The 26,193-nt window shown below is 39.9% G+C and overlaps 1 protein-coding gene across 1 annotated transcript in view; it reads left to right on the forward strand.

The window, feature by feature from the left end:
* Window positions 1-26,193, forward strand: part of cdh13 (cadherin 13, H-cadherin (heart)) — a 480,217-nt gene that overhangs the window by 167,619 nt on the left and 286,405 nt on the right. The window contains exons 4-6 of the mRNA XM_071203466.1: window positions 4,019-4,132; window positions 14,519-14,524; window positions 24,166-24,318. Coding sequence (XP_071059567.1) covers window positions 4,019-4,132; window positions 14,519-14,524; window positions 24,166-24,318 — 273 coding nt within the window. The remainder of the gene's footprint in view (window positions 1-4,018; window positions 4,133-14,518; window positions 14,525-24,165; window positions 24,319-26,193) is intronic.

Genomic DNA, 26,193 nt, shown 5'->3' on the forward strand with positions numbered 1-26,193 from the left:
CACTTCACCAATAGAGGTTGGCTTTCCGACTGATTTATGCAAAGACAATTTGAGACACATATATCCCAATGTCTTTTGGGTACCATCATTTTTTCAAAGAAGACCTTAGGACAGGGGTGTCAAACTCAAGGCCCGGGGGCCAGATCCGGCCTCCGACTTCATTTTATTTGACCCGCAAGAGCTTGCAAAAAATATAATACATTTATTATACGGTTTCATGATGACACTTTACAGAAGCACAATGTCCATAAACTACATGTCCCACAATGCATTCCATTTTGTGACATGCGCACTGAAGAGACTTGCGATTATTTGAAATGATTTGCCCTAAACCTCTGCTCTCAGATGTAGTTAATTATGAAGTTATTACCCTATCCGCTAATAATCCAATGCAGAGGCAATCATGTAATATAAAACATATATTTATATAGTCTTAAAGTTACAACCGGCCCTTTGAGTGCAACCTTAATGCTGATGTGGCCCGTGAAGAAATTGAGTTTGACACCCCTTAGGACAGGGGTCTCCAACCTTTCTCCACCTGAGAGCTACTTTGAAAAAATGAAAGTGGCCAAGAGCTACTTGCATCGCATCGCTTACATTTATTCACATAGCACTCATCAGTTGAATTAAGCTACTTTTGTGTGAAATCAATACCTAAAGCTTATCTAAAATCTTAACTTCACATCAAGGTCCAAGAAAACGACAATTTCTCACATATTAATATGGACAACATAGTAAGTACTTCACTGAAGATTCACATAAATGTCCAAGAGAAAAATACAATGTTTTCACTTCTTATTATGGCCCACATAGTAAATACATCGCCTTAATCACCACCTTGCAAGCATCTTATGGCACGTGTAAAATAAGTGCATTCACTCTTTTTTACAGTTAGTGAGATGACTGGCGCTGCATGGAGTCCACCATAGAGGTGTATGCTGGAGTGTACCCACTTAGGTTCACTCTAATAGAGTCATTTACATGTTCATCAGTCGGTCTTGTTCTGTAGTTAGATTTCATGACATTCATGCCGGAAAAAGCTGCTTCACAAAGGGATGTAGAGCCTAATAAAGCAGACATGTTCAGTGCTGCTTGGTGAATGTTCTTATAGTTGTCTGGGCGTATACAAGGCTCCAGAAATGTTGTGAGTTTTGCTGAGACTTCAGCTGAACATGATTTTGGAGATTTATAACCTCCATCTCCATCTCCACAGGATTGACACCGAACAGTGCAGCCATCTTTTCTTCTTCTTCGTGTTGACATTAAATTATAAACCATAATTAATCAATTCTATAGGTCTAGCCTCCCTATATCTGTGTGTGACATTTTTCCATCCTCAAAAACAAAAAACTAATACTTCTGCAGTCTAGCTGCAGCTTCTAGCAACGGTCTTCTGTTAAAAAAAGGACACTGAATGTCCTGAATGTGGCATCACACACATGACTTAAGTCTGAACACAGCAGACAACAGGAGTATTTACAACAGCATTATAAAAACAAAAATAGTGCATGTGGGTGCACACTTACATTCTCTGTCTTACTGTTACATGAATCCCATGAATGTATGAGATTAAGTTAGCTTCATCATCTCAATCAGTGAATAATAAAGTTTCTATCAGCCTGTCACTCTTATTAGTAGTTATTTTTCAGGAGGGGGCGGGGTTTGGAGGAACCGAGAGGAGACGGTGATTGCGGAAGCTTTCCTCCTGCCTTCACAAACTTTACACACGTATTTATCAACTGAAAATAGCAAGAGGACATTCTGCAATCCAAGACTTGATTAAATCCACCAAAAACCTGACATTACGATAACGAGTAATGTTACACAAATCCCTCTCTGTGTGTCTCTGAGCCGCAGCGACGCGGCCTGATTCAGAGCGGGTCATTCTGCTGTTGGTTCTGACTGGTGCTGCTGGAGAAAGCAGACTGCTCCGTGTGTGGTGTCGCTGTGCCGCTGTCACGTCTGCTCCTTGATCTCTGCGTCACGGACCAATTTTATATTTGTGTGACAGAAACAATTCTAAAAATAAAAACACTTTATTGTCCGGCCGCGGCCGAGAAATCAAGAAGCAACGTTACTACGCTATAATCGATAATCGAGCGGCGAGCTACTGAAAAGCTGCCCGGTAGCTCGCGATCGACGTGTTGGAGACCCCTGCTCTACACATTACTACTTAATAGAAAAGACTGCATGTGTTTACAGCTGACAACAATACTCATTTTAGACATGAGTGGGAGTACAAAGAATGAAACTCAAAGAGGCCCATTCTTTGCCTGTGGGAAACTATGAATCAACAATGCATTGTGATGAAGAGTGCAAAAACGTTTAGTTTGTTGTCCAAGCAAGCATTTATGTTTTTTCGTTTAGTCGAATAATCCATTGTAATCAGAATTGGTTGCCGTTTTCACTTCCATCTGGTTTAATTTATTTCTTCTTTCGAAAATATTAAACATAATTTAAGGGAAAATTGGTCAAATGTCTGCTGGGAAAAAGTATGATTGCTTTATTTATACTGAGACATAAAGAGTTAAAGCTATCTAATACTTTACAGAAAAACAAAAATGGGAGAAAAGTTGGAGAAAGTACAAGTGTTTATTGTGTTATTATTATTTAATATCTTATTCAGGGGATTTATCACTAGGGTGTCATAGCCATGCATCACGCTGCATATGTTTTCAACATGGTTTTAATTATTGGGCCCATTTAGTAAAAACAGAAGGCACCTGTGGGGAGAACACTTTTGCATTGGGTGAGGGATTTTGGATTTACAAGTTCCCTGCTGAGAGTGTACACTAGGAAACATACTGACTGTTAATTGATGCTTTATTGGAAAATTAGGGAAAAGTGAATTGATGAAAAGTAACATCTCAATCATAACACATACACCTTAGCTTCTTTCTCTAAGTATTTTTTGTTGCCAAATTAGAGGCAAACTGTTGCTTACGTAGTTTAAAAACATAACAATAAGAGACCACTGCAGCATTAACAGTTTCTATGGTTTTACTAGGTATGTGTTTGAGTAAAATGCATTTGTTTTATTTTTTCTATAGATTGAATCTAGAATATGTCTCTGTGTTGGAATTCAACAGACACTGGAATGGAATTGCTGCTATATAGAGATTGAGATTTAAGAAAACGTTTTTTAATTAATGTGTGTGTGTGTGTGTGTGTGTGTGTGTGTGTGTGTGTGTGTGTGTGTGTGTGTGTGTGTGTGTGTGGTGTGTGTGTGTGTGTGTGTGTGTGTGTGTGTGTGTGTGGTGTGTGTGTGTGTGTGTGTGTGTGTGTGTGTGTGTGTGTGTGTGTGTGGGTGTGTGTGTATTTAATATCTCTCGGCTGGTGTCCAGGTGTAAAGACACCCTTCAGCCTGCCCCCCCCATAGGTCATCAGCTCCTTGTCAGCAGGCAGGACTCCAGCTTCCTGTTCAGTGACTGACATCATTTCCGTCAACATCCAAACAGAAGGGCCCTAAATGTATAAGTGATCTATAAGTAAAGAAAAGAGCGAGACATCTCTCGCTATATTATACAGTAACAACCACATCCTTGTTGACTACAGCAGGAGAGTGGAACATTACATTAGATTATGCTATTGTGCTCTCAAGAGCAAAACTAAGATGTCAGATTGGCTCTTTCTGCATGAACAACTCAGTTGCTCTGCCCAAACCTTGTCATCTTTCATTTATTCAGTTTTGCAAATGTTTTTGGCTTCGTTGCCCCTGTTTTGTTTTAAAGATTTGTTATCCAGCATCGCTCCTATCCCCTTATTCGACATATGGGCTGATTAAACCCAAGTTCATATTTGTATTCCTTTTTATATAGTTCCTGCTACTCAAAATTGGGAATCACTCAAAATAAATATATGTTTTAACCAAAATGCGAACTTTACTGCTTGCTGCGTGTGTTAAATGTTGTTTAAGCCATAGAGATGTAATAATGAAAGGAAAGGCTTACACGCATGAAATATAAAATATTTGTTATTTCAAAGTTCAACAATATTGTTCTCTTCCATTGTCTTTTAGGACATTCTGGGTGTCGGCAACATGGTCCCATCCCGTTCCAAGAGATCCCTGCTGGTCCCTCCTATGATCATAACTGAGAACCAGAGAGCTCCCTTCCCCAAGGTCATTGGCAAGGTAAGTGACATATGGTCCTCTCATAAACTCAAAAAGTCATTATTTGTCATAACAAGAAAAAGTAATTCCTTAGCCAAAAGACAGGAAGAGGCCTATGGTCAACGAATTGATCTCAAAAGGTTCAAAGGTTTTGATGTCATATACACAGCTACAGGACATACACAGACATACAATTCAATAACTACATAGTATTTTAGTTTTTTGTTTTAGTGTAATCACTGTCTTTTTACATTGGCTGTTTTACAAAAACACAACTTATTCCAGATAAAATGCCAATCCTATATGGAAAACGTGATGCTCCGTTTTCTACTCAATACGGAAGTAGTATCACTCATTGCCTTTACTGGCCATCAGTCATCATTTCATTTGCCTTTTAAAGTTTTATTAATATCCCAATGTTTTTGTTTGTTATCCGGAAAACAATCTGAAATATTTTGTTCCAACATGCAGTGACGGCTGAATGTAACTTTGCTAATGTTCATCAAATGGCAGTGAAACAGTTACTCTGATACTCAAATGGTAAAGCTGTTGTCCAGTACAGCCTTCAGGGAACATGTTCCTATTCCGCTGTTGTATACATCCATATAGAATATCAACAAAAGTTCTCTGCTTTAACGGCAAGGTTTTTTACGAGCGGCGAAATAAAGAAATTAAACTGAAAATGTATTTCAAAAATAAATTGCTGCTGCGGCAACATTAAGCAGCTCTTACGCAGGAAACATTTTCAATGTTCTGGCAAGAGTATCCTACTCCCTACTAAATACACAACTCATGAATAGCTCCAACAGAAAGCCTTAGGTTTAGTGCTAAGCCTAACCCTAACCTAACCCTAATGTATTGCTCTAAATTTGTTTTAGCCTCAGTTGAGCTTAAACACAGGCACATTTCAATCAGAGGTCTTTATGCGTCTTTCACTTGCACAATTATTTGGTCACCATTTCAGAATCAGAATTCCTCTATTATCCCACAGAGGGGAAATGAACATGGTTACAGCAAAAGTAAAGATAGAGACAAACAATAACAAATTCAACAGTATTAGATACAAGGGCATGCACAACAAAATGTAAATATAAAATGTAAAAGGTATTCATTTACAAGTTACATTTGATGTAGATTCTACACATTTACAAAATCCCTTAAGCAGAATTCTGCTGCTTTGCTGCCCTTTAAATAAAAGTGCCTGCAGCTGCTGTTGTTTGCTACACAATGGCCAAAGAACCTATCTATGCAAAATAATACTTTACTCCATATCTACATCTGACAGTGACTGACTTGCTGTCCCAGATCAGAGGGCATGTCACTCACTGGACTCATGACCGGCCTCATAGAAACAGAGCAAGAACTCTCCACCTTTAAAACATTAAACATGCTGAACACAGAATTAGCAAATATTCAGGACATTCTGCCAGCATCTAAACAAAGCAGAACGTGTTATTAGTGTGGGTGTAATTAACAGCAATACTATAATGGCTTTGCTTGCTGAAAAGAGAAGCCATTTTTCTTTGTTTACTTTACAAAAGGGCTGTGTGAATACAATCCTGAAATAATCACTTTATCATGGAGTGAAAACTAGTCAAAGTCAATCCATATTGAAATGTTTTGTTCCTTGCTCAGACATTTTAACACGTCATAGCTGTGATTAGTAAACACAGTAAAAGCTTCCATTATTGGCCACTTAATACAAAGGCAAGAGGTGGGCTGTTGTCAGTCACAAATGGAGAGAGTTTCACAAGGCTGCTGTTTGTGTTTACTTCTGCCATGCATATGGTTTGAATTCAGGATACAGCATTGTAATCCTTGATGTCAGCCGCAGGTCGGGCTTACCTTAAACCATTCAATATAATGACACATATTTTCCTTTTGATATATATATGTTTTTAAATGTTGGCATTGACTCTGAAGAAATACATGTGACAATTTGCAGGTAAACTAAATATAGTAAATGGAGGCTTTGATCAATTATTCACAGTCATTCTTATAATTTAAGTAATCCCCTTTTACATGCTGCTGCCATTTTTACCTTCTAAGTGGAGCTTTAACCAGTTCTGAAATCAGGGATCTGGAAAACAAGGCAATCTTTAAACCTAATATTTACCTATGTAACTGAAGAGCTGTGTATTACACACCGACAAATGACTGAATCATTGATTGTGGAATTAAACATTTGAAATACATACTGTTGCCTGATCTTAATAGCAAACACAGAACATTGATTTGTTTTATAGGTTTGTGTGCATGTGGTCTGCAAAGGCTAGTATCCCACAGTATTCCGTCCAGCAGATGTTTCTCCCCAACACACCCCCGCCATGCCTGAAACATAGTGACATCACAGTGTAACACTTTTGCTTCTATTGGCTAGCGCTCTAACACAGTGTACGTGATAGGCTAAGAGGTGGGACATCTCTAAAGCCCCTGTCACACTGTCCCGAAATTGACACCCGATGGACACACGATAAAGGAAATGTTCAAATTCGGCTGTGATCGTAGCAACATCGGGCCATTCGTGAGGGCATAAGCCATCGTATGACCGCCGGTGGAGTTTCTCAGGCTCCGGCAGCAACTTTGTGAGCGGAAACTCCGTAAGGCACTCGTGAGGGCATCTTGTCAAATCGTGTCATCTTCGTGTTATCATCGGTGCATTCGCCCTCACTCTGATCGGGGCGAATGCCCGATGGCACCGATGATAACAAGATGCCCTCACGATGGTCTTACGAAGGGCAAAATGGACACACGAATTAAACACGAAAATGAACCTTCGCAAGGTCCTTCGCAAGGTCCTTCGGCAATTTTTTGCCACCGCTCACGAAGTTGCTGCCGGAGCCTGAGAAACTCCGCCAGCGGTCATACGATGGCTTAAGGTGCCCTCACGAATGGCCCGATGTTGCTACGATCACTGCCGACTTTGAACATTTCCTTTATCGTATGTCCATCGGGTTGTTTTATTGCACAACAAAATCATGTAAACATATTATGTAAATAACCCAATTTGTGTCCCGTGAAACTGAAAAGGATATAATATATTATTTTGAAGGACAGTTGACAGGAAGTTGTTGTTGCTATGGAAACAACATTACGGAGAAAACGTAATATTTTCTACATATAAAGACGGAGAAAGTAAAGAACAAAGTCTGAAGATATCAGTACAGTATCATAGTACTGTAACATAATTGTTTTTGGTACTTTCATTGCAGTTGTATGTCTTAAATGTAATGTAAATGTTGCCTTCGTGTGTGGTTCGGGGCCATCTTCGTGCGAAATTCACAATTCCATATTCGTGTGTCCATCGGGTGTCAATTTTGGGACAGTGTGACAGGGGCTTAAGGGGTTAACCAATCACAACAGACTGGGCTCTGGTTTCAGACAGAGGGTGACAAGAGGTGCTGCACAATCAATTACATCCTGTTGGATATCTGCGGGAATATTGGAAGTATTTAGAGCAGCTACACGGTTTTTCTCTTACACTTTTTGTGAAGATGATGTAACAATCTCCTGACTTTTTTTATCTTGTTTACTCAACAGTGTGGCAACAGATGTTTTGGTAATCCTGGTCAGGATGTTTTCAGAGGGGCTCATTTAGATTCCGTGGGAACCTTTTTGTAGGGATAGATCATCATCTAAAATTGGTCTAAACTGTGTGAGCATGGGTGATGAATAATGTTTAACCACCGCTCCATTGTTTAGAGAGTTCAGTGCACTTTTCTTTGGCTTCAGGGCAAGTAACTCATGTAAGAGCAACATCGGCTATGGTGAGCATCACATAATATTCAACACACAAACTGTGTTCATGTGTGCATTCAATAACGTTATACAGGCGTGAACTAACGTGTCAGTATGTATTTGAATTCAGGTGATGCATAAATGCTCTTAGGTAAGTACAGTACATGAGCTCATATGATCACACTTATATTTATAGAATGCTTCCACATGTAAGAGCAATCATTAAAAGGAATGTGGTTCTGGTCAGTACAATTACGTCATCTTACTGATTATGATGAACACATATAGATGTTCATGTTTATTTATAGCTCAAGTACTGTACTACTTGAGGAAAGGCATTGCAAGTTAGTCAGAAAAGTCATTTATGTCCGGAAGTATTGCATCATGTAATTTCCTTATTAAGTCTTAAACATAATAAATACATCACATTTTGAGGCTAGAAAATGTCCCTCATATTAATTTTAGAGGAGGTTAAATCACCATTAGGTTGACATGCCAACATTTCCTGATACTTGAGAGGCAATCTCTCTTTCTCTTGTAATTCTAATCTCTTTAAAAAGTATGTCTAAGGATAGAGGGTGTCGTTTTTCTCATACTGATATTTGCTGTAAAGTGTCTCTACTGTAGGCTATTTTATTTTATGTACAGCACTTTGGCTCGGACCAAAAATCGTTTATAAATGTGCTATATAAATAAAACTTGATTTGATTTGATTATGTGTGAGTTCTGCAAAAATGTGGTTCTTTTGTTACCTATAGTTTTCCCCCATTCTCAGTTCAATAACTTTATATGTTATTAAAGGTACTTGAAGGCCCAAGCACATACAAAAACAACCTTAAAGTTATTCAAGGTTGTCTTACATGATAATAAAGTTTAAAATGTTTTTATGTGTTATGTTTCATAAATTGCTGCTGGTGATAAATAAAGAAAAGGTCACTCACGCAAAGGACTGTTTTATTACTAGCGGCAACAGCGACGCTGGTATTATATTCACCTTGTAAGTCACTGTGTGTCTGTGGACATACCATGATAGCGTCGCAACTTTACAACTTCACAGTGTAGATAGAGCATGAGGTCATCTCTGTTTCAAGTGTGGTGGAAATTCCACACTTAATCACCTTCTGGTAAGAAACTAACAAATACACAAGCGTAAACCAAAGTTGTTATTTAATAAAGAGTTCTAGCATTTATCAGAATCAATATATATGTCCAGCTGGAAAGGCCAGAGATCCTGCATTAGTAGATAGCACCAGGATCTAGTAATCAGGCATACAGCCAGTTTAACACATTAAAGCCTGTTATGAGAACATATAATATATATTATTTTGTAACATCACAGTTTTTCATCGAGGTTAATTTGTTTATATTCTGAAGTTAATCAGCCCTGCAGTCTCCAAGGCAATGCTAAAACTGCAAAAAAGAGAAGTGAACGTTTTATGATATCATTACTCCAAATTCTCAGAGATCAAGACCTGCATGATTCTCCAAAGCATGCTATTGTATTGCCTGGCATTATTACTTGTTGTGTCACTGATGAAAGATGTTACTTTTCCCTTCGACCCCTCTTGAATAGGCCAAATAAGATGTGACACAGCCTATTATTTATCCGGCGGATTATTAATTGTGTCTCCTTAAGTAACGCATGGAACTCCTCCAATAACTCTTCCGTTAATTTCCTTAATTAATTACCTGAGTTTTCTTAAAGTGCACCTATCATGCTATTTTTAGGCAATAACATAGGTCTCAGATATATACAAATATACAAAAAACATGTCAAAAAGACAAGATAAGATGAGATAGTACTTTATTGATCCCAATTTGGGAAATAGTTTTTGTTGCAGCATAAAAGACAAGGCATTTTACAATAAAACAAAACTAGAAATAATCAAGAAAAGAAAATAGAATGTTTTAAATAGAAAATATACATGAAGTGTTTTGCTCAAATACCAAACAGATCACCCATTCTAGCCATGCCTTATATTTCTCTATTTCACTTCCTGTTTCAAAAGTGCTGATTTTGGGTATAAAGCTTTAAAAAAATAAAAATGGATAAAAAATTAAAAAGCAGGAGGCTGAGCTCATGCGGGACCAGTCAGCTACTGTCTAAACTAAATTCTGCCGTGATGAAACGCCATATCATGGATTATCAAGGATTATTTCTGAAACAGTATGGAGGTTCAAAGGCTTTCTCTCTTGCCGGTTATACCACAAGGTGAGTTCTTTTTTATGTCCTGCTTCTTCACACACATGCTCTCCAGTACAAGTTAGCGATGCTAATGTAAACTCCGACCATATTACGTCCAAAACAGTCGGCATTCTTTCTGATAGTGCCGTGGGTCCACATTTCCGATATTACGTTATATCGGACGCAAATCTGGATCAGCTCCGTTGTACCCCCGTTTTTAGAGATTTGGGTACGGGTAAAATAGCGTTTCTAGGGTTTTATTTTCTATTTTTCTAACGCTACGTGAGTTCCCTGACACACCGGGGACACATATTTATGTATAAAAGACATCTAAAAGTTCATTTAGCATGATAGGTCCCCTTTAAGACAAACGGTCAACCAACAACCATTCATGTTGGACCCTGTGTAAGGCTCTACATTTATCTTACCATGGGTTACGAAGCTGTGATGTATCTCTACGTGTCAAGTAGCTTTGTTCTAGATAGGACTGGGCGCTACAAGATCTACTGTATCTCACAATGCCTGACAGACACCAACATGAAAATATATTCCATTCGGAGCCCTGCATATGATAGATAATTGCTCCTTGGAGAGCATGACCAAAGCACAGAACCTGGGCCCCCAGCACATAGCAGCACGGTGCTCAATGTGGTCCCTGTGGAGCTTCTCAAGGGCCCGGAGATACCAGGATGGACAACTGTAGTCCACAGGGGGTTGTGCAGATTCCTCCCCTTGGTGAACTACAGGCAAGACTCATCAGATACGTTTGGTCTCAAATTATTTCCACAGTACGCTATTGACCTGCTCTGGGTGTAGCTGATATAGCCCATGGTATAGCACTTTAATATATTCATGTGAGGAAATGGACGCACAGAGCATGACATGAATTATTTCTCCCCATTCCTTCATTGTGGCCCCAAATGGTCCCCCTGAAAATTCCATCCATCCTCCCCTCTTACCTGTATCCCTCCATCCTTCTCCCCTACCGCCGCAGTCAGCTTTGCATGAGAATATCCTAATGTGGGCTATTTTACCCAATAGAGGCTATATGTGAGCAACTTGGCGAAATTGATTTTCCACACCAATGACTTTCCTCTTCTTACGCAACCTACCATTTCCATATGGAAACCATTCATTGTTCATGCTCCCTCCTTCTCTGGGTGAGATAAGCAGCAGGGAGAAGTGGAGGGGTGAGATTGCGAGGGCTTGACATGTATGACTGTGCGCGTGCATGCACAAGTGTGTGTGTGTGTGTGTGTGTGTGTGTGTGTGTGTGTGTGTGTGTGTGTGTGTGTGTGTGTGTGTGTGTGTGTGTGTGCTAGTGGGATAAGGGTGGGTTGGCTGTCAGCGGGACTCACGGGGGAAGGGTAAGACCCTTGTTGTTTATGTCACACCTCCTGCTAGCTTTGGAATTGTTTCGATACAGAGGTCTCTCCCCTGCCCTCCCTTGGGGTCCATAAACAGCTCACAAAAACTCACACAGCAACCTGAGCATGCAATGAAATTGATATGCTTAAATGTGTTTCTTACACACGCCACTTCAGTCCCTGCTGATAGGACACTTTTTTTTAAAGACTGCTACATTTGTCTGGAGGAAACATCAATCATAGCTCAAGTAGCTTCAATATTTATTTCTCAAACCTTCTATTGCTCATGTCCGGGGCAATGTGTGAGTCAGTCGTTATTCTCAAGAGAAGGCCGGGCAACCTCTGTGTTCAAGGAAGAAAAGAGTCCTCCTCCTCAGTACTGTCCTTTCAGTTATTTTATTATTTATCTGACCAAGCATTCAGTGTAGTGTGATTGCAAATCCCTTATAATGTGTATGTAGTAAGACAGCTAGGTACCTTGTCCCAAATTTGCTCCCAATTCATTTCAATGAACATTGCTAACCATGCGCATACACCCTTAAACGTTTGGAACAGTTCTTCCAGGACTTTGGTTTGCCCCTTTGTCACTCAACACCAATACGATTGTTTCCAAAGACAATAACCTTCCTTTTCCAACAGTGCTCAAATGTACCTGCATTTGTCGCTGAAGCAAGCCAGCTGTTGTATTCCCTGAGCTGTGTACTGAGTGTGGGAGGCAATGCTGTAAATACAAATCTAGCAAAACATATTTAAATACTTTAACTGGATTAGTCACCTTTGTGGAAAGTTTAGTATTTGACTTTCCTTTGTTATGTTTGTATTAGTGTCTATTCTATGTGGCACCTGTTTGATTCTCTAATGAAAGCCATCAGCAATGCTCCACTTTTGACCAGTTCTTCTCTTCATCTCATGGAGGTTTCAAATTGCAATTTTCTCAATGTCAAGTAAACTGGGTTTCTATTAAATCCTGTGGCAGGCCAATCCCAGGTGATAACCAACGTGTGATGCTTTGACAGATAGCTGTCAGCCAGTCTTTATGTGATGAATATGTTTGTGTTAGTTGACATGTTTTGTTAAGAGTGGGGATAGATGCACAATACAGATGTCATATTTCTGCTGGAAAGTACAATATATGTACATTTAAAAATGTTAAAACAATTATAAAGCTAGCTAACCCAAGGCCACCATTCCATAAGGAATACCTGTAAATGGTTAATGTATAAGTCAAATAGTGAAATACAGTGAGGTGCATAGTGACATTTGGTAATTGCTTGAACTGAATCAAAACAAGTTTCTTTCAATCAAGTTTTTCTTAACTTCAGAAGAAAAGGGATTATCCATACCATCAGTTGATATGAGGCACATTTGAAACACATGCTCCGAATGTCAGTTGTGCATGTTTTAGATACTCTGCATCTTAAGGACTTAGGGCAGGGGTGTCAAACTCAAGGCCCGGGGGCCACATTCGGCCCGCGACTTCATTTTATGTGGCCCCACAAGAGCTTGCAAAGAATATAATATGATTATTATACGGTTACATGCTACAGAAGCACGTTGCCCATAAACTACATGTCCCACAATGCATCTCAAATATGACTTTTTCTCATAATTTGCCTTTTTTCTTCAAAATATGCATTTTTTCATAGAATTCCTTTTTCTCAGAATTAGATTTTTATTTCAAAATGTCACTTCTATTTCTTTTTCTCCAGAATTTGGCTTTTCTTTTTAAATCATTTTGGGACATACGCACTGAAGAGACTTGCCCTAGACTTCTGCTTTCAGACGTAGTTAATTATGAAGTTATTACCCTATCCGATGATAATCCAATGCAGAGGCAATGATGTAATATAATACATTATTTTATATATATGATATATTTATATATGTATTTTTATATAGTCTTAAAGTTACAACCGGCCCTTTGAGTGCAACCGTAATGCTGATGTGGCCCGCGATGAAATTGAGTTCGACACCCCTGACTTAGGGGAACTGAGCATTGTAAAGCCTTAGCTGACACCATTTGCAATTAAAACACTGTTCTGAATATGTAATCATATATGGTCCAAAATCAACCTAATCCCACCAGATCACCTGTCACATGTCTCTTTCTGTTGCCTCTTTATAGTCAGAATGTTCTGGCCCTCAGAACCTGCAGGGGCCGTTCTGTCTGAAGTTTACATGTTCTCAACATGTCTTTGTGGGTGCGTTTATGTACAAGTCCCAAAGAAAAAGACCATCAGAAAACTCATAGCTAGGTTGGTCTATACACGTGTGTTAGCCCTGTGTTGGACTGCTGGCCATTTCATCTCCTACTGCATTAGTAGGTTCTAGCCATGTGCTGAACAAATTGAACGATGGATGCGTTTGGGGTCATTACTGCAAAATAGGCCTTCCACAAAACTGAATTAATTTCCATACTAGACACCTTCTAATTCCAAAAATCCAATAACATACCTCACTAATTCACTGCATTCTAAAAAACAAAGCACACACGCAGCCCTATTAAATAACATATTGAAATCTCAGATGCATCACCATGGATTCTCAAACACTACATCTACAAAGCCATGTTAACTTGTCCACACTGCACTGGAGCTGTCAGTAATTCAACCTGTTGTAACCCTTTCGTACCAGCTCGCAAATCAACACAACGTGTCTGAATTGACATGACGGCTCCAATAAAGTCCTGCTGGTGAGAGGAATGAGGGCCGTAGCCCCAGCTAATACAGTGAGGAGAATAGACATGTCTGGCACCTTTGTTCCGTGGTGCCAGAGTCGGCTGCACCCTGATTTGCTCTGCCTGTCAGTCCGTCTCCCTCCTCTAATAATAATAATACATTTGATTTATATAGCACGCTTTAAAAACAACGTCATCTCAAGGTGCTTCACAAAGCTGAACAAGTCAACTGTTACATTTGACTTGTTTGACTCCTTTATAACTCCGGTTTGAGCATGTTATTCTCTCCTCTGCATGTTATCCTTAATTATATTTCTGTGATCTGAATCATGTGCTAATCACCATTTTTGTTATTCTATTTAATATTTTTAATACCAACTCTGCTAAATTAGCTGCACTACCATATGTCACCAAACCCAGAGGTCATGTGGTATAATGAGTCCCATGTGAATTGCCATTTACTTTCTGTGGTTTGGGAACAGACTTTAGACATATTTATTTTTCCTAGAGGCTGTTTTTCAAAATTATAAAGGCTGTGTTTGCAATTATAAATAAAAGTTTTGACAGCATTTTGGGTGCAAATCTAATGGGTTCATCAACTACACAGCATTGAGACCAATGTACACAGCCCACAGAGGAAGGGGTCTTTGTGAATATTAAACTCTAAAATAATTATGTTTGTATTTTAAAGTAATTTTTATAATCATCATACTTGTATTATATAGCTGATAGCTATAGCTTAGCATGTAATGTGTAATGTAATGTAATATCTAAACTAAATAACGTTGCATCCCTAAATACTTGTCCCGTGCAAAAAGGGCTTCTGTATCTCGTTGCTCCTTCTTAAAACACACATTTCTAACCAGGAATCTGAGCTTTCAAACAGGAAGTAAGCAAGATGTATTTTGGGATGTTACGTTAGAAAGCAGACTGCCCGTAGGCCTCATAATTTAATCTAATTAATTCTCTTAATTGTTTTAGGAAGACCAGAAAGTTCCCTTCCTTCTTTTCCTCCGCGTCTGCTTTCACAATGTTAATAATGCCCGTGTGTGGCGAATGTTCGCCGGAGGTGAGTTAAAAACCTTCTGACGTCAAATGCAATTCATGCAAGGACCCCCAGACACATCGAGCAGATGTGAAATCCATTATGATGAAAGAAGCTTAGATGAGAATCGATAAAAAACAGATTTGTCGGGTGTGAACTTCCCAAGAGATGCTGTTCTTGCGTGAGCTTAAGCAAGACTGAGTGATTGCCGACTGAACACACTAACGTTAGCATCCATAGCATTTCTCCAACCTGATCTCACCAGAATGCGTGACTCCACCACGACTCCTTAACACCACAATGCGTGGTGGAGTCACGAACTTTGTTACATTTGCGTGTCGGCACCACGCAAACAACCCCAATGTAAAGTGAATGAGGCTCCTTTGTCGTGGTGCACACACGCATTTCTACAACGTGCATTGTGTGTAATGCAACTGTTAATTTTATTAAATTAGTTAGTTTTTAAGGAAGGCCAGAGCTTCAGCTGTGTCAAATAGATTGTTCCCTTCAGTTAACGTTATTTAAAAGATAATGATCATGTCCCCTGTATTGTATTACGAGCGTCCATTCCCATTGGATAACGGAGAATTTTACACCCGGAAGTAAGTAGCCTATTCTCCTTACTGTCGATTGATTTTACAGTGATATCTGCACTACTCATCGACTAAAAAACACCAAATTGTCCTTGTTAATTACACAACATTGATTGGTTTGAATTGTGTACAATGCTTTTGTATTTTCCCCCCTTCGATTCGGAGAAACAAATATATTTTCGGAGTTTTTGGACGGCAGAAGACACTACACTACCCAGAATCCTCAGCTATCGTTTGGGACTACACCATGTGCTTAGCTTGACAAACCCCGTGATCAGTCCTCAACCTCTGTGATTGGATGCGCGACGTTTACACAGAGCGTCCAAAAGGACTTTGAAATGGAATGAAACCCATCGACGGCACACTATTCAAAACAGGAATCGAACGTGTCCTACCCCCCTCCCCCCCTTAGGTCACAGGCTCCTCCAACAGTGCTACGCAATAAAACAAATGCACAGAAAAAATTGTGAAATAGTGCAATAAGAGTCTATATACAAGTGATTAGAATATGATATATTAGATAAATAATTTCTAAGTAGCAGCCAGATGAATGTTATTTCTAAATTCAGGTGTTTAATAGTCTTCTGGCCTGTGGAATGAAGCTGTCTCTGTGTCTGGTGGTTTTAGTCCGAATGCTGTGGTACCGCCTGCCAGACTGCAGCAGACAGAACCGTTTGTGGCTGGGGTGATGGTGGTCTTTTATAATCCTGAGGGCTTTCTTTAAGGTTAACCTGGTATTTTTAATCCACTACATTTATTTTAGTTACTTTACAGATTTGGATTAATGATGTGAAATATAAACAACCCTTAAATCAGACTTTAGTTACACCTGAATGAAAATCAGTGAAGGTGATTGTCAAGTGCCAACAATCAGGCGAGATATTTGATAGTTGGTGCTTGAGAAGACTAAATATTTATCTGCAGATCCGTTTAAAGCATGTTCATTACTCGTTATTCTCTAATAGTTCATTAAAGACTGTATATAATTGCTATTTTGCACATCCCTTTCAAGATTTCAAGATTTTCTAAGGTTTATTGACATATCATATACACAATAGCGTAGTTATGCAATGAATGAAAAACTTGGGTCACAGGTTCATCAACAGTGCATTACAAGACATCTATCAATGTGTGTATACTTCCACCATTACACTGTCGTATTCTGCACATTTCTTTAAATAAAGCCTTATTAGTTAGCACATCCTCCTATCAGGCACTAAACTGTTTTACTCTAGATATCATTTGAGTATCTTCTTGATATTTTCTATTCTATATTTATATAATTGACCTTCTACTTTCCCACTATTTTGTATGTACTCTTAATATTTGAATGTTTTCATAAAATATAACACATTCAAAAGTGCGTTACAAAAATGAAAGACATTAAGAAAAAGGCATTTTAAACAGTCATTAAAAAGCAACACAATCTTCCTGCATTGCAATTACTCTAAACGTGTAATAACGTGCTTTAACCAGTAGGTGGTTTGGGTTAAAAGGCTGTCAAGTTTACAGTGTTAACAAAATAAAATATACTGCTGTTTCCGGTTTAGTTTACGACGAATATTATTTTGTTATTGTTTTGATATTTGTAACACAAAAGTGATGGAAAAAACCCATAGCAACCAAAAAAAGATGGTCTTAACATGACCCAGTCGTCTAGTAGTTAATAAAAAACAATAATATCAAAACAAAATATTACTACTAACTTTATTGTGAAATTAAAACAGAACGGTAAAAGAATAGTTTCCGGTGTATTCTGATGCCCGATCTCTGTAGATAAATAAATAACTAAGACAGATGTGTAATATTTAATGCAGCCAAACCATTTATTACAATGCATTCATGTGATGACTTTCAAAGAGTAAAGCAAGCACTGCTGAATAAAGTATGATTTTCTCTTTTACGAAACCTTTTTTTTCATATGGAATGCAGTTGGAGGTCAACCAATCACAGAGCTTGAGGACTGATCACGGGGTTCATGATGTAGTCCCAAACGATAGCTGAGGATTCTGGGTAGTGTAGTGTCTTCTGCCGTCCAAAAACTCCGAAAAAATATTTGTTTCTCCGAATTGAAGGGGGAAAATACAAAAGCATTGCACACAATTCAAACCAATCAATGTTGTGTAATTAACAAGGACAATTTGGTGTTTTTTAGTCGATGAGTAGTGCAGATATCACTGTAAAATCAATCGACAGTAAGGAGAATAGGCTACTTACTTCCGGGTGTAAAATTCTCCGTTATCCAATGGGAATGGACGCTCGTAATACAATACAGGGGACATGATCATTATCTTTTAAATAACGTTAACTGAAGGGAACAATCTATTTGACACAGCTGAAGCTCTGGTCTTCCTTAAAAACTAACTAATTTAATAAAATTAACAGTTGCATTACACACAATGCACGTTGTAGAAATGCGTGTGTGCACCACGACAAAGGAGCCTCATTCACTTTACATTGGGGTTGTTTGCGTGGTGCCGACACGCAAATGTAACAAAGTTCGTGACTCCACCACGCATTGTGGTGTTAAGGAGTCGTGGTGGAGTCACGCATTCTGGTGAGATCAGGTTGCATTTCTCCGTGTCTGCATGCTTTACATTCACACTTCTTCAGATTCATTGTCTGTACTTTTTTTGTTATATAGCCTTTTTACCTAAATCGTCCTGAAATATACTTTCATAATCCATAAAGTGCTGCAATTTTCAAACCCTTTTTACATTTGGGTTAATACAAATGACTATAATTTGTCACCTTGAAAGTAATCCAAAGAAAGAACAGAACATAACATAAATGAGAGAGCAAAGACAATACATGAAATAAAGCTTCCTTTAAAAACTACAAGTTCACCCTTTGACACAGTCTTGCCGCTTAATGACTCTCTTGTCCCTCTCTTGATTGTTGCTCCTTTCAGGCTTTGTTGCGATTGGCTGAGGATACAGTGGCTGATGGGTAATGATTAGCGGAGGCCTGGATAACCAATCAAAGCCAGTTAATTAGCGCCATTGTTTTCCCTCTGTCCTGTGCTGAGGACTCGCTTCAGTTCTAACAGTGTGTGTCTTCACCAGACCTTTCCACCTCGCCTCCTGTCTCTTATTAGCAGGATGGAGTGGGAGGACAATCAGGCAGAGCACTGGCCCAAGCATGGCATGCTTGTACACACTCACACACACACACACACACACACACACACACACACACACACACACACACACACACACACACACACACACACACACACACACACACACACACACACACACACACACACACACACACACACACACACACACACACACACACACACACACACACACACACACACACACACACACACACACAAGTCTAGTCCCAGGAGTCCGGTGATTGTCATTTGCAGCTGGCTGTATGACCTTGATAGGGATAGCAGAAGCACCACTGAGGGATGCTACTGCATTCTCTCTCTCTCTCTCTCTCTCTCTCTCTCTCTCTCTCTCTCTCTCTCTCTCTCTCTCTCTCTCTCTCTCTCTCACATACACACACTGAAGTTGAAATCCTCCCTCATTTCCCCTTAAAAACCAGGACAAGGACATGCGTTTGGGATGTGCATGTGTCCAAAATTAGCATGACAACGAATTGGCGTATTAATGTTTTATTTGGACTAACTTGCACTTGCTTTAGCACACTTTGCTTCACACAGCATATTTGTGTCTAGATTTGTGAGAGAGAAAGTGAATTTGCCAGTGCTTAACAAGTTTCTTGGCAAAGTGTCTGTACATAGTTGTACATACCTGTGTAGCTATTCTACAGAGTTTTGTTTGTAACCCTCCTGACAACTGACAAGAACACACACGGCAGGAGATGTTATCTAGCTTATACACACACACAAGCAGACATGCATAAACATACACACTCCATGCCGTTGTCTCTCTGTGTGTGTGCTCGAGGTGCTTGGCGTATCTGAGCTGCGCCACACCTCATGTCGCCCTTCCCGCAGTATCACGAGCCGCACAGTCTTTCAAGTCTGCTCGGCTGGTAATGAGAGCTGATGGAAAGAGGGGAGATGCTCCCATCAGTCGTCCCACTCACACGGAGACAGACAGACTCACTGGAGACAAAGCCAATGGGTGCACGTTTCTGTGCCAGCATGTGTGAACAAGTTGGAGTGTGTGTGTGTGTGTGTGTGTGTGTGTGTGTGTGTGTGTGTGTGTGTGTGTGTGTGTGTGTGTGTGTGTGTCTGTGTGTGTGTGCGCGGTGCAGATGATCACTGCTCTCCCACAGAGACGTCTCCTAAACACTAAACTTCTCTTGACATTGCAGTTAATCTTCAGCTGAAGTTGTGTCTTTATCAGCAATCTCTCCCTCTCTCACACCTCCTCCCCTCACATGCTCTCTCAAACTGCATCTTCTCTGTACGTCCGCTCTTGTTTTGTCCTCCCCCCCAAACATCGAGTTTGACGCAGAGCCATCTGTGAATCCAAGTGATGTTGCACCTCGTTCTTTTTTAATTATTTCCTTTATCTGACCCAGTTTGTCACTCTCAGCAGGTGCCGGCTGCCACCGTGATTACTGCTCAGAAATGTGTGTGTGTGTGTGTGTGTGTGTGTGTGTGTGTGTGTGTGTGTGTGTGTGTGTGTGTGTGTGTGTGTGTGTGTGTGTGTGTGTGTGTGTGTGTGTGTGTGTGTGTGTGTGTGTGTGTGTGTGTGTGTGTGTGTTTGTGTGTGTGTGTGTGTGCTAGGTGTATTGTTGTGTACATAAATGGTAACGTCCTCTCGTGTAAAGACATATTATAATTTGACACAACTCGTAACTGAATAAGTGCCAGTCAGCTGTGCGCAGATCTCAACCAGATCACTTGCAAGATGGCGATGACTGTGACAATAACAGGAGTGTAGAGTGGTGCAGTGATGATGTATGTTTGAGGGCCAGACCCTACAAGTTAGGATTGCAAGGGACCCTTGACAAAAAGCAATGGGATTTTTCCATTGGATTTCCGTATAGAAGAAAATGAGCTTTGTGGCCAACATGTTTTTGATACTTAACACGTTTTGTTCAGCAGGATAATCTCCACATATTAACACCACTTCGTGATTTTTTTATGTCAAATGCAATTGGCAGAAATAAAAAGTGAACGTATTGCTATAAACTAACTACATCGCAGTAGCATCACCACCACAAAGCTTAAGGTGGACTCGTGTCAAGGTGATCACGTTTAGTAGTCTCATTCGATCACTGGGTAGCAACTTCTCTTTCATGACACATAGAAGCTCCGACTATTCCCGAGTGGGGTAGTCACTGGCTTATTGTATGTCGTTCACATCTCTTCAGCTAGAGTTAACCACATTATTTCAGGTTTCCAAACACATACAGAACTGGAAGTAGATAAATGCTACGTCTTCTTTCCAGGATGTAGCACTCTTTTCTGCACCTCTCTATTCTTCTTTGCTTTAGTGGATCATAACCTCATCAGCGATGGACTTCTTATGGAGAGCTTCTGCTTTCAAAGGAGACCAAACTGTACCATGATGAATGCTAAAAAGCGCCATGCAGCAGACTGGATGCTTTTTTCAGTCTGGCTGTTAGCTGTAAATATATTTAACTATTGAGGCAGTCGATCACTTAACCAGCTGATTAGGAAGAGCACTCATTGACAATATGAATCAGTGGTAACAACAAGGGTCTCTTGAGCAAACAGTCATACATGAGCACAACACGCTTCAGACTGATGGGTCCAGCGGTACGCAAGATTAGCTTTGGATGCATACGAAAACCACTGAACGAATGATCTCCTCACTTGCTCATGCCTGGTTGGATAATAAGAGATCCTTGAAATGATTGAAAAGAACAAGGCTTAACAAGAAGGAAAGAAGGAAAGGAGGTTAAGAAGTAAAAAGGGGGAAGAACAAAGACAAACCAAGAGAGGCAGTGGATATTTTTAGTACAGTTGGTATCATCCACACATAACGGTTTGTGTTTTGACATTTCTCGCTACCATCTCTCGCTACGGCAAACATAAAGGGCAGAGGGAGTGAGCGTGAGAGGATGCAGTGCAGAGAAGTGGAACATAATGAATGGGGAATGAGGATGTTTAGCAGAAGAACAAGGATGGACATATTAGAGAAAGTAACAAGCGGTGGAGCAAGCCACCCGAGAGCAGCGGGAAAAGATGAAGCGGGACACAGCGATACATGGCACATAGCTTTGGAGAGGCTTTAAGGGCTTGAGCTCCGTCTGGCATCGGGTTGTAACACCACAGATTCATCTCCTATGCTCTTTTAAGTGAGGACTAGAAAGGCCTTCATTTTCGCTGCCATCCCATAGAAGCGTGCTCTCATTAAAGGTGACCTGGTGGCAGCCGTCTGATCACGAGGCACAGGGCAGGAGATCCGTTTGCAACCCTGGCACTCGGTGTCAGTGGAGAGGCCCAGAAGGATGTTACAATGCTGACAACCGTGTGTGTGTTGATGTGAGTCTGTGTGTGTTTAGACAGGGACACATTGTTGTCGGTGGCATCTCCGTAAGCCAGAGTGCTGAACTTGATTGAAACATATATTGTAAGGTTATTAACATCTAGAAGAGGGGACTGTGCAACAACATCAACAACCTTAAAGCTTATTTCCTTTTTTTTGCACAGAGTTGGATACCTCTGTCATACATGTACATGCAATATAGCTGAAGCCAACAACTAGCATTAGGTGTGTGACGAGGGAGACACTGCTAGGGAGAACTTTAACTTAACTTTAACTTAACTTAACTTTAAAAAAAACGATTTTCCAATCAAGTCTGTTTAAGTGCAATTGTGAAATGTTTCCCTGCAGCACTGTTGACATGTCACAGCAGGAAAAGGTAATTGTGTTCTATGTGCTGCCTCACTTATCTCATTGGGGCCATTCATGAAACTACATTTTAGATCCACCTTTACTAACTTGCTTTTCCAGGTCAACATAAGTGCTGAGAAAAGGTCCATATGCTGAGAATGTATGGAAGTTGGCTACATTTCAAATCACATACATTCTCCTCTTACTTTGAGTACACTACTTTCAAAGTAGCCTACATACTGTACTGTTGCATGGAGTACAATTGGGACATACTACTATTTCCTAACTTAGCAACTTGAGTATCGACCCTTTTTCTTATATATCCCCTGCACAAAGGATGTTGGGTTGGTATAGCCAGAAAAACATGCTTGATAGCACAGTGCAAAATACAACCAAATGGAGTAAGGCATCCTAGTATTTGTGGCAAACTGTATAGGAAATATATCTATATTGAGACTAAGTAAATATTTGTTTTGCCAAACAAATGCACATATGGTATTGGATTGCACCCAATCTGTTATCATATTAAATACTAATAATCCAATACTTCTCACCGGCCTCTTTGTTTTGGGAATGGATGGAGCCATTACTGGAAGCCCGACCAGCAGTTGAACACTCTTTGTCAGAGTAGGAAAGCTTGCTGACCGTATATGGATACCTTATCCCTTCAATAGTTTAACTGCATATATGCAATGTAAACCAGTTGAACTGCCAAAATAAAATATTGTTCTGCAACTCCTGCCTTTGCTCATCTTCCACCAGACACCTGCGTTGGTTATAATCCTGAAACACAACTATCCTAAAGCAATATTAGTATTCCTTCAACTCATATATTCCTTGGTACAAACTTTGTAAAGTCTGCCAACGTTTTGCCAATGTTGGTATATTATTGTATTATGTTTCCTTCTATGACATCGACCCTGACCTCAGGATCTGCAAAGATCAGTAAGGGGTTGGACTCTTGTTTCTGTTCTCTGGTGCTATGTGATTCTAACATGCTGTGTTTTCTCTGTTTCTTTTTGTAACCTGCCTGTTCCTGTTACTGGGTTATCCGTGGATGCTGCTGGCTACGGCAGTCTCATGTGAGTACATCTATCCATAAAGACAGAATGATTTTAAGCCAACGTACTTGGCAGCACTGCTCAAAAACACAACTTTATGAAGCAATTTGACAGAATATGGTTTTAAATCTTCCTCAAATGCCCTATGCCAAAAACGCTAATCTACAACAAGTTCACTCTAAATTATATATGGATGGATTTTATATTTATTTAACTGTTCAACTGGTCTTATCTGCTAGGAATACTACCATGCATTTACAAGTGGTCACAGCAGGACTCCTCTGCTCAGAGATGATGCTAACTTTCTTGCCAACTGATGACATTGAATCAAAGTCTTGTCTGATATGCATGTTTAATTGCTAGCTACAGTATGGGGGATTTTCATCACCATTCAAGGCGCAGTAAGCTCCTATTCAAAATGTATGTCAACAAAACTCTAATAATACGTTTTTCTCCGTACTGTGCCTAGAAAAGAAGCAGTAACTCACCAATGTATTTGCCTCTAGAAAAAGACTCACTCCAAATGAAAAGGGGAAAGCTTACACTTGTTCAAATTGTTGATATCTTTGCGTGTGTGTGTGTGTGTGTCTGCAGGTGATTTCAACAGAGAAGTTAGGGAACCATATCTTCCGTCTGACAGGCCCCGGGGCTGACCAGGATCCCAGAGGTCTCTTCACCATTGACATAGACACAGGAGACGTGTCAGTCAGCCGCTCACTGGACCGCGAGGCCATCGACTCCTACGAGGTCAGTGTGTGTGCCTTTTTTAGATCAGGTGCTTATTGTGTTTGAGTGCAGCTTCTCGTTTTCATTCCCACCTGTGCACTTTTCCTCTGACACATTTATTGTTTCCATCTCAGCAACAGTGTTCATGTAGTTCCTATTTTGTTCCCTGATTGTTTCCTTTTTACGCGGCCAAGTTATTCAGAAACTGTAGTTCATACAGAATTCACTTTGATCCATCTCTGTAAAATGTTGCATATGATCAGCATATGGAAAAAAAGCTGAAGATTTAGGATCACTTTGATTTTGTAACAAGACTGTGTGTAATGTAAGTGTTATTTGGAGACGGATTGGCTTTGCATTTCATAAAAGCTGAATGTATGCTATCAGTTAGAAGTTGGTGCTTGCCTCTATGATACAAGAACATTAGTGCCTGTTTGAGGTGCCTGCTGTGGGGGGTGCCCTCAGGGTTGTAAGCCTAACGAAACAATTTCCCCTATAACAGAAAGGGAGAAAAGGGCAGAAGAAATATATATATTGTTTTAGTCAGACAATTGATCTTATCCTCTTTCCAGACATGAGTGTGGGTGTTTGGCTGAATGCAAGCTGTTGATAAGCTGACTGGCTTTTGTAAAAACTACGGGGCGTGGTTTGCAATCCGCCCAACCAATCCAAAATGGGAACCTTTTTCTCCCATGCAAGTACCTGGTGTGAACGCAACATTTCAAGAACTATCGGAACTATACAGGGAAAAGTACTCCGTTGTGAAAGTGCCTATTGCTTTCTAGTACATGCATGGTACAACCAGGACATTGGCTATCAGTGGTTACGGTCTGAGTCAGGTTGTTTACAAGCACCTTTCACACCCAATAACTGTGCTCCCATGTATCTCATGAATAATGGGTTAAACACATAGAATGCTCTGCTAGGAAAGCATACACACTATATATTCATTTATATACATTGATGATGAATGATGACTAGCAGCAGTTTGTCTTACTGTCATTCCCTGTTGACACTACACATGCCCTGGAACTATGGGTTAACACACATGTTTGTAAAGCATATGTACAAGTACAAACGTGTTTATATGCAACATTTATCTTTGAACTAGTCTGGTGTAAGCCATGCATTTGATCTGAGCATGGTAAGTGTTTTGACATTTATGTTTGTTAAACCAAAATGTGTTTTTTGAGAACAATGCCAAAGGATTTGCTATGCCCGGCTGGTCAGGCAAGCTTAGGATTTCTCATCATGTGTGTAGATTAGTTCATATTAATAGTGATACCTAAGTAATTGATACTAAGCATTTTGTAATCTGCAGTTTGTTGTATTTCTTTAAAGCCCCTGTTGTGTTCAGCTGCGCCACTGTGAACTGCAATTCTTACTAACTTACCACTAACATCAGTAATCAAGCATTATTTTTTACATTTTCACATCATAATCTGACTACGTTAGTTTGTGTGGTTACAGGATGCATAACCACAATGACAACTATTTTAAATGTAACACATTACCCGCTGTTTAGGCTAGGCTAACATTAGCATGTTGTCCTGTTAAGAATTACATTTTGGTTTGTTCTGCTTGTCACTGTGGACTAACGGCTTCGGGCCTTGTATATTGCACATGTCTTTTATTTTGAAAAGTGTTCCCCCTCCCGTTCTTTCTGTTACTCCTGATTATGTTCACCTGGTGCCCTGTGTTGTCTCCTCCCCCCCTCACCTGTGTGTGTCCAATCAACCCAGTCTCACGGCATTTCGTGTTCACCAACACGATTTTTAATCTATTGATTCGTGTTCACCAACACGATTTGCCCCTTGTTTTCGTGTTGCACAGCACGATTTTAAAAGCAATGTATTTCTACTGGTAACGTGTTTCGTGCCTGCAGGCTGCAGCACG

This window comes from Pseudochaenichthys georgianus, chromosome 6 (assembly GCF_902827115.2).
Source record: "Pseudochaenichthys georgianus chromosome 6, fPseGeo1.2, whole genome shotgun sequence".
Lineage (NCBI taxonomy): Eukaryota > Metazoa > Chordata > Actinopteri > Perciformes > Channichthyidae > Pseudochaenichthys > Pseudochaenichthys georgianus.